We start from the raw sequence: 12,526 nt of genomic DNA on the forward strand, positions 1-12,526 counted from the left end.
TTTCGAGCATGCACGACATCCCGGATCATGCGGGGTGTGATAACACGTGTCAAAACAAGATGTTATCCGTTGTAAAAAAAAGCACTGAGCTCGGAACGTCTCTCTACGTCAGGGGTGTCCAAACTTTCTCCACAGAGGGCCGCACACGGAAAAATTTAAGCATGCGGGGGCCTTTTTGATATTTTCCATTTTCAAACCATAGCAAAATACATGGATTTTTTTTTTTTTTAATCCTTAGGGCTCCTGGGGAGCATAAAGGGTCTCAGTCACTAAAATGTTAAAAATAAGTCAAATTATTATTATTATTTTTTATTTAATGCTTACAGTAAATCTCTATATCATCTTGAGGTTGATATAAAGAAAAACAGATACGGTTTTATGCCTTTTCCGTCAAAAACAACTTTGTTTTTTATAGTAAAACTGAAATATGCAGTATTTAGATAGATAGATAGTACTTTATTGATTTTTTCAGGAGAGTTCTTTCATTTAGCAATTGAAGCCCTCAAATTGCTAAATAATGCAGGACGCCATTGATTTTAGTTATTTAATATTTTTGAGTAATCACAGTGAAAAGTAAATAAAATCCTACCAAATATATTTGAGATCCGAAATTTCCCCACTCATAAAGTGATGCATTTTTATTTTTTATTCATTTTTTACTTTTAACACTTAAATTTCAAGATCAACTTCCGATATATCTGTCGGTTTTAAGTTTGAACTATGATTTTGTTTGTTTTATGCTCTTGTGAAAACTTTGATGTTTTTTATATGGCAACCACACAACATATGCAATATTTTTTTCCACATAAAACATTTTAAAGTGAGTGATTTTTAAGTAATAATTAATTAATAGATTTGTTCGTCCTTTTTTTTTTGGAGCCATGGAAAAAAAAGAAAATAAAGACAAGAGGGGGAAAAAAAACTGCCTGCATGGCAGCTTTGTGTCAACATTGCCACTTTTTCCTCATTAGATTTCACCTCATTCCACTTTTTTTAAATGTTTATTTTTTATTTTTGCAATACTATCAATTTTGCAATTTTCGCAGAATGTGTGGCGGGCCAGTAAACGATTAGCTGAGGGCCGCATTTTGGACACCCCTGCTCTACGTGATGGTGTGGTTTTGAAAGACATGGAAAGTGAGATGGATAAAATAAAGTTTATTATTGTGTTTTGTAAATATTGTATCATATCAATTATACGCCCCTAAAAAAAAAGGACACGCTCCAAAATACAAATGCTACAATTAGCGCGTCTACTCAACCCTCCAGTCACCGGGAGTGTGTTCTACAACGAACCACAGGGGTTTCTAATTAGTGTCGGCCCAAAAAATATTGCCAACAACAGCTGGTGGGAACTTACTAATGGAGTTAATAAGAAATAACAGTAGTGGCATTTTTTATCACTTATAAAACATCCCATTTCAACCTACATTCAATTGAATGGACTGCAAAGACAAGATACTGGAAAACGTTGTCTTTTTTTGCAAATATTAGCTCAGTTTTAATTTGATGCCTGCAAAATGGTTCAAAAAAGCTGGCACAAGTGGCAAAAAAGACTGAGAAAGTTGAGGAATGCTCATCAAACACTTATTTGGAACATCCCACAGGTGAACAGGCTCATTGGGAACAGGTGGGTGCCATGATTGGCTATAAAAAGCAGCTTCCAAGAAGTGCTCAGGGGATTTCACCATCTACGGTCCGTAATATCATCAAAAGGTTCAGAGAATCTGGAGTAATCGCTGCACGCAAGTAGCAAGGCTGAAAACCAAGCTTGAATGCCTGTGACCTTGGATCCCTCAGGCGGTACTGCATCAAAAACTGATATCAGTGTTTAAAGGATATCGCCGCATGGGCTCAGGAGCACTTCAGAAAACCACTGTCAGTTACAACAGTTGGTCGTTAAATTTGTAAGTGCAAGTGAAAACTATACTATGCAAAGCGAAAGCCATTTATCAACAACACCCAAAAAGGCTGCCGGCTTCACTGGGACCGAGCTCATCTAAGAGAGACTGATGCAAAGTGGAAAAGTGTTCTGTGGTCCAACAAGTCCACATTTCAATTTTTTGGGGGAAACTGTGGCCGAAAAACAACATTGAATGCCAATGACCTTGGATCCCTCAGGCGGTACTGCATCAAAAACTGACATCATTGTTTAAAGGATATCTCCGCCTGGGCTCAGGAGCACTTCAGAAAACCACTGTCAGTAACTACAGTTGGTCGCTACATCTGTAAGTGCAAGTGAAAACTCTACTATGCAAAGCGAAAGCCATTTATCAACAACACCCAGAAACGCTTCCGGCTTCACTGGGGCCGAGCTCATCTAAGAGAGACTGATGCAAAGTGGAAAAGTGTTCTGTGGCCCGACAAGTCCACATTTCAATTTTTGGGGGGAAACTGTGGCCGAAAACCAACATTGAACGCCCATGACCTTGGATCCCTTAGGCGGTTCTGCATCAAAAACTGACATCAGTGTTTAAAGGATATTGCCGCATGGGCTCAGGAGCACTTCAGAAAACCACTGTCAGTAACTACAGTTGGTCGCTACATCTGTAAGTGCAAGTGAAAACTCTACTATGCAAAGCGAAAGCCATTTATCAACAACACCCAGAAACGCTTCCGGCTTCACTGGGGCCGAGCTCATCTAAGAGAGACTGATGCAAAGTGGAAAAGTGTTCTGTGGCCCGACAAGTCCACATTTCAATTTTTTTGGGGAAACTGTGGCCGAAAACCAACATTGAATGCCCATGACCTTGGATCCCTTAGGCGTTACTGCATCAAAAACTGACGTCAGTGTTTAAAGGATATTGCCGCATGGGCTCAGGAGCACTTCAGAAAACCACTGTCAGTAACTACAGTTGGTCGCTACATCTGTAAGTGCAAGTTAAAACTCTACTATGCAAAGCGATAGCCATTTATCAACAACACCCAGAAACGCTGCAAGCTTCACTGGGCCCAAGCTCATCTAAGAGAGACTGATGCAAAGTGGACAAGTATTCTGTGGTCGGACAAGTCCACATTTCATTTTTTTTTTTTAGAAACTGTGAACGAAAACCAACATTGAATGCCCGTGACTTTGGATCCCTCAGGTGGTACTGCATCAAAAACTGACATCAGAGTTTAAAGGATATCGCCGCATGGGCTCAGGAGCACTTTAGAAAACCACTGTCAGTAACTACAGTTGGTCGCTACATCTGTAAGTGCAAGTGAAAACTCTACTATGCAAAGCGAAAGCAATTTATCAACAACACCCAGAAACGCTGCCGGCTTCACTGGCCCCGAGCTCATCTAAGAGAGACTGATGCAAAGTGGAAAAGTGTTTACAAGTCCACATTTCAATTTTTGGGGGGGAAACTGTGGACGTCGTGTCCTCCGGAACAAAGAAGAAAAGAACCATCTAGATTGATATAGGCGCAAAGTTCATAAGCCAGCATCTGTGATAGTTTGGGGGTGTATTAGTGTCCAAGGCATGGGTAACTTACACATCTGTGAAGGCACCATTAATGCTGAAAGGTACATACAGGTTTTGGAGCAACATATGTTGCCATCCAGGCAACGTTTTCATTGACGCCCCTGCTTATTCAAGCAAGACAATGCCAAGCCAGGTGTTACAACAGTGTGGCGTCATAGTAAAAGAGTGCGGGTACTAGACTGGCCTGTCTGTAGTCCAGACCTGTCTACCATTGACTTAAGCTGTACACAAAATTGGTCTCCTCAGTTCCCAAACATTTACTGGGTGTTGTTAAAAGGAAAGGCCATGTAACACAGTGGTAAAAATGCCGCCGTGCCAATGTGTTGCTGCCATTAAATTCTATGTTATTGATTATTTGCAAAAAAAAATTTTTTCTCAGTTTGAACATGAAGTATCTGGTCTTTGCAGTCTATTCAAATGAATATAAGTTGAAAAGGATTTGCAAACCATTGTATTCTATTTTTACTTACGAATTACACAACATTCCAACTTCACTGGTTCTGGGTTTTTGTACTGGACCATGTGGGCAAAAACTACATTTCTTATTTCCACTTTACCACGCCCTCCAGATTATTTTTTGTTGTTGTTGTTTTTTTTTTTTACTTTGTTATACACAAGGAGTTTTCCCATCTCCAATTATTGCATTTTTGCCAATTTATTCCCTCAAAATTTCTATCTTTGTAATTATTGATTCTGATTACAAAGGAGAAGATAACAACACGTGTTACTCCCCCCCCGCCCCCCACGTCAGGGAATAATTATCTCTTTTGCAATCACAGATATTCCGGTAATCAGTAGTTGTTTATTTCTGCCTGATTAGAAGCTGCGATCCACTACCTGCAAAAGATGGAGGAGTAAAATAAATGGCTGTGTTCGTGTCTTGCGGAGAGAGACCTTTTAACTCGACAAGCATGCTGCGCTTTAGCTTTATTCCTCCTTTTTTTTTTCTTTTCTTTTCGTGCAGATGTGACATTTGCAGCCAAAGGCTACTTTGACGCGCTGGTGAGAATGGGCGAGCTGGCCAGCGAGAGTCAAGGATCCAAAGATTTGGGTAAGTGACTGAAATGACAAAGACTTGTCTTGATTGGCACTCGTTTGCAGCCACGTTTGCATGCTTAATGGCTACAGGGCAAGAAATCATATTTGGGTCATTCGATTTAATGAATAACTAAATATCTTAACAATATGTTTCAACGTAAGTTATAGTTGGATTTTAAAGTCAAGAATTGTAACAACTATTCAAAAACGGGGTGTGGCCTAAATGCACCACCTGTTCAGGTATGTGTGTGTGTGTGTTAAAATCATGGTTGTTTTTACAAAAGAGGATAAGAGCATGTATTGTCTGTGTCAGAGGTCACCAACCTTTTTGAAACCAAGAGCTACTTCTTGGGTACTGATTAATGCGAAGGGCTACCAGTTTGATACACACTTAAATAAATTGCCAGAAATAGCCCATTTGCTCAATTTACTTTTAATAAATAAATCTATATATATTAAAAAAATGGGTATTTCTGTCCGTCATTCCGTAGTACATTTTTTTTCCTTTTACGGAAGGTTTTTTGTAGAGAATAAATGATGAAAAAAACACTTCATTGAACGGTTTAAAAGAGAAAAAAACACGAAAAAAATGAAAATACAATTTTGAAACATAGTTCATCTTCAATTTCGACTCTTTAAAATGCAAAATTCAACCCAAAAAAATGAATAGAAAAACTAGCTAATTCGAATCTTTTTGAAAAAAATAAAAAAAATAATTTATGGAACATCATTAGTAATTTTTCCTGATTAAGATTAATTTTGGAATTTTGATGACATGGTTTGAAATCCAATCTGCACTTTGTTAGAATATATAAAAAATTCGACCAAGCTCTATTTCTAACAAAGACAAAACATTATTATTTCTTCTAGATTTTCCAGAACAAAAATTAAAAAAAAAAAGATTTAAATTTGATTCTACGGATTTTCTATATTTGCCAGAATATTTTTTGAAATTTTAATCATAATAAGTTTGAAGAAATATTTCACAAATATTCTTCGTCAAAAAAACAGAAGCTAAAATGAAGAATTAAATCAAAATGTAGTTATTATTCTTAACAATAAAAAAAAAAATAATTTACTTGAACATTGATTTAAATTGTCAGGAAAGAAGAGGAAGGAATTTAAAAGGTAAAAAGGTATATGTGTTTAAAAATCCTAAAATCATTTTTAAGGTTGTATTTTCCTCTAAAATTGTTTTCTGAAAGTTATAAGAAGCAAAGTAAAAAAATGTATGAATTTTTTTAAACAAGTGAAGACAAAATTCTATTTGAATTTTGTCTCTCTTAGATTTAAAAATGTCGATCAATGCGAGACCAGTTTGCTAGTAAATAAATCAAATTTAAAAAATAGAGGCAGCTCACTGGTAAGTGCACTGCGTTGGTGACCCCTGGTCTATGTGTTATGATGTAAAGGAGAGGTGTGGTTATATTGTATAATAAGTTCATGTCAATGAAAGGGCATTTTATGATTTTTCTTTATTTTATGACATGCTATAGTATAATTGTATCTTTTATAATTGTATTGCATGATTTTTGTATGACTTTAATTTAGGTAACCAGGGACTGCAGATGGAAATGAGCTATTTAGCTATAATCTGGTGCAGAACATATCTGTCTTTGAGTTCAATATTTCTGTGCATTGTCCCTTCAAATAAAGGCTAAACTGATATTAATTTGCTGTATTTTCTGGATATATGATGACTTAATTTGAGGTTATGTTTAAATTGTATCAAAAAAATCATGAATGTCTAATCCAGTTGGTTTGGGCATTGTGGGACATAGTGTAATGAAACATTAAGCCAACTAATCATATATCCAGGAAAATAAAGCAAATTAGTTAAAGAGCAAAACACTTTTTATTAACTCTCTGTCTGTTTTTGTAGCAATCAAAATAACACACAATAATTCCATAATAATACAATACCAATTCCAGAACCAAACCCGGCCCAACAACATTCAGAATAGCAATCAATTGAGAAGACACACAAACATGACACAAAACAATCCAAAAGTAGTAAAAAAAAAAGAATAATATCAACGACAGTATCAATATTAATAAGAATTCCAACATAGATATTATGAATCCCTCTTTGACATTATCATCATAGCCATTTATAAAAAATAAACATTTAAAAAATGAACAATAGTGTCACGGTGGCTTACACTTTCATCACATCTCATAAGCTTGACAACACATTGTGTCCAATATTTTCCACAAAGATAAAATAAGTCAAATTTTAGGTTAATTTAATAGTTTAAAAAAATATAAAGTATTCCATATTCCAATTAATGGCTCATTATTATCTAAAGTAAATGCAGTGAATTACACTTTTAAAGCCCATTGCGATTTATATGCAAATAGGTGGACAGATACTATGTATAGTTTGTAGTAGTAACAAAGGAATACAAATCCCTTTACCCTAATGAATTGATGTACAATTGGTGTACAATGATTCATTTATTCAATAATGAAATACTTAATGTAGCTAATGTTATGAATGGTTTTACTGATTATTGACGATTTTATTGATTATGGGACAAGGAGTAAGAAATGGATGGATGGTACTTTTTTGTCACTTATTGTTTGTCTTTGGTACACTAATGTGTATATTTTAGGCCATTGGTTCTTTGTTTTATTAAAAAAAAAATATTATATGTATGTATATATATATATATATATATATATATATATATATATATATATATATATATATATATACATATACACATATATATATACATACATATATATATACATACATATATACATACATATATACATATATATACATACATATATACATACATATATATATATATATATATATATATATATATATATATATATATATATATATGTATACATACATATATATATACATACACATATACATACATATATACATATATATATACATACATATATATACATACATATATATACATACATATATATATATATATATATATATATATATATATATATATATATATATATATATATATATATATGTATGTATATATATATATATATATATATATATATATATACATATGCTGCTTGGCACTCAGCATCAAGGGTTGGAATTGGGGGTTAAACCACCAAAAATTATTCCTGGGCGTGGCCACTGCTGCTGCTCACTGCTCCCCTCACATCCCAGGGGGTGAACAAGGGGATGGGTTAAAATGCAGAGGACACATTTCACCGGAAGACATAGTCTTCTCAAAGTGTCCTGGGTCTCCCCCGTGGCCTCCTGTCAGCCGGACGTGCCCTACTCTCCACCTCCCAATAATAATAATGGCTCATTATTATCTAAACTAAATGCAGTGAATTACACTTTTAAAGCCCGTTGTGATTTATATGCAAATAGATGGATAGATACTATGTATAGTTTGTAGTAGTAGCAAAGGAATAAAAATCCCTTTACCCCAATGAATTGATGTACAATCGGTGTACAATGATTCATTTATTCAATAATGAAATACTTAATGTAGCTAATGTTATGAATGGTTTTACTGATTATTGACGATTTTATTGATTATGGGACAAGGAGTAAGAAATGGATGGATGGTACTTTTTTGTCACTTATTGTTTGTCTTTGGTACACTAATGTGTATATTTTAGGCCATTGGTTCTTTGTTTTATTAAAAAAATATATATTATATGTATGTATATATATATATATATATATATATATATATATATATATATGTATATATGTATATATATGTATATATGTATATGTATATATATATATATATATATATATATATATATATATATATATATATATGTATATATGTATATGTATATATATATATATATATATATATATATATATATATATATATACATACATATACACATATATATATATATATACATATATATATATATATATATATACATATGCTGCTTGGCACTCAGCATCAAGGGTTGGAATTGGGGGTTAAACCACCAAAGATTATTCCTGGGCGTGGCCACTGCTGCTGCTCACTGCTCCCCTCACATCCCAGGGGGTGAACAAGGGGATGGGTTAAAATGCAGAGGATACATTTCACCGGAAGACATAGTCTTCTCAAAGTGTCCTGGGTCTCCCCCGTGGCCTCCTATCGGCCGGACGTGCCTTACTCTCCACCTCCCAAGGGAGGCGTTTGGGTGGCGTCCTGACCAGATGCCCGAACCACCTCATCTGGCTCCTAACCATGTGAAGGAGCAGTGGCTTTACTTTGAGCTCCTCCCAGGTGGCAGAGTTTCTCACCCTTTCTCTAAGGGAGAGCCCTGCTACCTGGCGGAGAAAACTCATTTCGGCCGCTTGTACCCGTGATCTTGTTCTTTCGGTCACAACCCAAAGCTCATGACCATAGGTGAGGATGGGAAAGTAGATCGACCAATAAATTGAGATCTTTGCGTTCCGACTCAGCTCCTTCTTCACCACAACGGATCAATAAAGCGTCCGCATTACTGAAGACGCCTGTCGATCTCAATTCTTCTCTTACTCGTGAACAAGACTCCAAGGCACTTGAACTCTTCCACTTGGGGCAACATCTTCTCCCCAACCCGGAGATGGCTATCCACCTTTTTCCGGGCGAGAACCATGGACTCGGACTTGGAGGTGCTGATTCCCATCCCAGTCGCTTCACACTTTGCGGCAAACCGATCCAGTGAGAGCTGAAGATCCTGACCAGATGCGAGAACCACCTCATCTGGCTCCTCTCAATGTGGAGGAGCAGCGGTTTTACTTTGAGCTCCTCCCGGAAGGCAGAGCTTCTCACCCTATCTCTAAGGGAGAGCCCCGCCACCCGGCGGAGAAAACTCATTTCGGCCGCTTGTACCCGTGATCTTGTTCTTTCGGTCACAACCCAAAGCTCATGACCATAGGTGAGAATAGGAAAGGAGATCGACCGATAAATTGAGATCATTGCCTTCCGGCTCAGCTCCTTCTTCGCCACAACGGATCAATACAGCGTCCGCATTACTGAAGACGCCTGTCGATCTCAATTCTTCTCTTACTCGTGAACAAGACTCCAAGGCACTTGAACTCTTCCACTTGGGGCAAGATCTCTTCCCCAACCCGGAGATGGCACTCCACCCTTTTCCGGGCGAGAACCATGGACTCGGACTTGTAGGTGCTGATTCCCATCCCAGTCACTTCACACTCGGCGGCGAACCGATTCAGTGAGAGCTGAAGATCCTGGCCAGATGAAGCAATCAGGACCACATCATCTGCAAAAAGCAGAGACCTAACGATGCAGCCACCAAACCAGATCCCCTCAACGCCTTGACTGCGCCTAGAAATTCTGTCCATAAAAGTTATGAACGGAATCGGGGACAAAGGACAGCCTTGGCGGAGTCCATCCCTCACTGGAAACAGGTCGGACTTACTGCCGGCTATGCGGACCAAGCTGTAACCGCCCCAATCAGACAGTCCGATACCCCATACTCTCTGATCTCTCCCCACAGGAATCCCCCAGAGGGTACACGCGGTCGAATGCCTTCTCCAAGTCCACAAAGCACATGTAGACTGACCCTCAAGGACCCTGGCGAGAGTATAGACTAATTTCCCTCATTGTTTCACTATGGCATGTTTTTTAAGACTTTCCTGGTGCCCAACAAAGGGTTGCTAGGTAGCAATCAGAGAGAAATATGGGTTATGCTGCAAGTGGGTGTTTCATTATTGTTACTGAAGCAAATGAATCATTAAGCCCACAAAGCCGCTTATAAAGGCCCCTTTAACCAACTTTTTTTTCTTCCCTCATTATTCCTAGAAAAATAACATAAGCCGGCACCATCAGAGCCACGTGTTAGATGTTTCAATTAGTGACCGGGGTGTCTCGAGTCCAGGCAGCCGGAGGTCAGCCCCTGAGACAACAGATGCTCCTTTTTCCGGCATTTCCGAGGTGAGCGGCGGGCGGAGTGTTTGCCGTGATCACCCTGTGGGAAATCTAGCTCTTGTTTGAAGAGATTTCCCCCCTCGCCTTGATTGTGCCGTCCGCGCAAAAGCAGGGAAGCCGAGATGCAGCAGTTTTTTTTTTGTTTTTTTTTTCGAATCAAAGAGCGACATGAGAGCTCTCGAGATGTTTTATTCATCTAACTGCTATCTCTCCCTGCCGCTGCTATCTCGCTATCTGTGTAGCTCCTATCGGCGCCGTGTTCACACCAACTCGGATTGAGCTTGTCGTGTAAAACAGAGCGCCGTACACGTGAGCGGACTTGCCCACTGCAAAAAGTCGGTGTTCAAAAACAAGAAGACAAAATACAAAAATGAGGGGTATTTTACTTGAACTAAGGAAAATTATCTGCCAATAGAACAAGAAAATTCGGCTTGTCAAGACTTTTAGTATTTATTTTAATTTTTTTAGGAGTAGACTGGGTTCTACCACAATTTATTTTTATTTTTTTTTCCCTCAGCCTTATTAAATTTGAACAAGAAAATTACATTATCCGTTTTAGTTTGAATAAAATACTTTACATCAATGTTTAAAGTTTGGGGAAGTAAATTACGCAGAAAAAAAATGGTAAAACCAAGGGCGGGATAGCTCGGTTGGTAGGGCGGCCGTGCCAGCAACTTGAGGGTTGCAGGTTCGATTCCCGCTTCCGCCATCCTAGTCACTGCCGTTGTGTCCTTGGGCAAGAGACTTTACCCACCTGCTCCCAGTGCCACCCACACTGGTTTAAATGTAACTTAGATATTGGGTTTCACTATGTAAAGCGCTTTGAGTCACTAGAGAAAAGCGCTATATAAATATAATTCACTTCACTTCACTTTACCCAACAAGTCAAATTAGCTAACCTCAATGAACCCAAAAATACCTTAAAATAAGTATATTCTCGCTAATAACAAGTGCACTTTTCTTGGTAGAAAAACAAATTAGACCTTTTTGCTGAATATGTTGTAACACATTCTTAAATGAAGTAAATGCTAGTGCCATTATCTTGACATAAGGATATGCGCTCGGCATCATGATTTCTATTTCCAAAGGGAACATTATCACAATTTCAAAAGGGTTGAAAACAATAAAAATCAGTTCCCACTGGCTTGTTGTATTTTTTGAAGTTTTTTTAAATTTTTTACCGGTCCAGGAATATCCCTAAATAAAGCTTTAAAGTGCCTTATTTTCGCTATCTTCGAAACCACTATCCATTTTCCTGTGACGTCATACAGTGCTGCCAATGTAAACAAACAATGGGAATACCACAGCAAGATATAGCGACATTAGCTCGGATTCAGACTCGGATTTCAGCGACTTAAGCGATTCAACAGATTACGCATGTATTGAAACGGATGGTTGGAGTATGAAAGTATTGAAGAAGAAACTGAAGCTATTGAGCGAATAGCTATTGACGCTATTCATAGCCATAGCATGGCCGATTAGCTGCGTTAGCATCGCCGGAAAAATGTGCGGACCAAACGATCAGGACTTTCGCATCTTGTGACACTGGAGCAACTTAAATCCTTCGATTGGTAAGTGTTTTTTTCGCATTAAATGTGGGTGGAAGGAAACGTCATATAGTTGCAAATGCATCTGCAGGTTATCCATACATCTCTGTGCCATGTCTGCTTTAGCACCGCCGGTAAATAGCATGTTAGCATCGATTAGCTGGCAGTCACACCGCGACCAAATATGTCTGATTAGCACATAAGTCAAAATCAACGAAACTCACCTTCGTGATTTCGTTGACTTTATCATTGCAAATGCATCTGCAGGTTATCCATACATCTCTGTGCCATGTCTGTCATCGCCGGTAAATAGCATGAAGTGAAGTGAAGTATATTTAGCGCTTTTCTCTAGTGACTCAAAGCGCTTTACATAGTGACACCCAATTTCTAAGTTACATTTAAACCAGTGTGGGTGGCACTGGGAGCAGGTGGGTAAAATGTCTTGCCCAAGGACACAACGGCAGTGACTAGGATGGCACAAGCGGGAATCGAACGTGCAACCCTCAAGTTGCTGGCACAGCCACTCTACCAACCGAGCTATGCCGCCCCATTTTAGCATGTTAGCATCGATTAGCGTA

The 12,526-nt window shown here is 38.0% G+C and overlaps 1 protein-coding gene across 4 annotated transcripts in view; it reads left to right on the forward strand.

Annotated features, from left to right (window-relative positions):
- Nucleotides 1–12,526, forward strand: part of baiap2a (BAR/IMD domain containing adaptor protein 2a) — a 256,159-nt gene that overhangs the window by 94,950 nt on the left and 148,683 nt on the right. For all 4 annotated transcript variants that reach the window (XM_061884942.1, XM_061884945.1, XM_061884943.1 and 1 more), the window contains one exon: nt 4,434–4,520. In XM_061884942.1, the coding sequence (XP_061740926.1) occupies nt 4,434–4,520 (87 nt within the window). The remainder of the gene's footprint in view (nt 1–4,433; nt 4,521–12,526) is intronic.

Source organism: Nerophis ophidion, linkage group LG23, assembly GCF_033978795.1.
Source record: "Nerophis ophidion isolate RoL-2023_Sa linkage group LG23, RoL_Noph_v1.0, whole genome shotgun sequence".
NCBI lineage: Eukaryota > Metazoa > Chordata > Actinopteri > Syngnathiformes > Syngnathidae > Nerophis > Nerophis ophidion.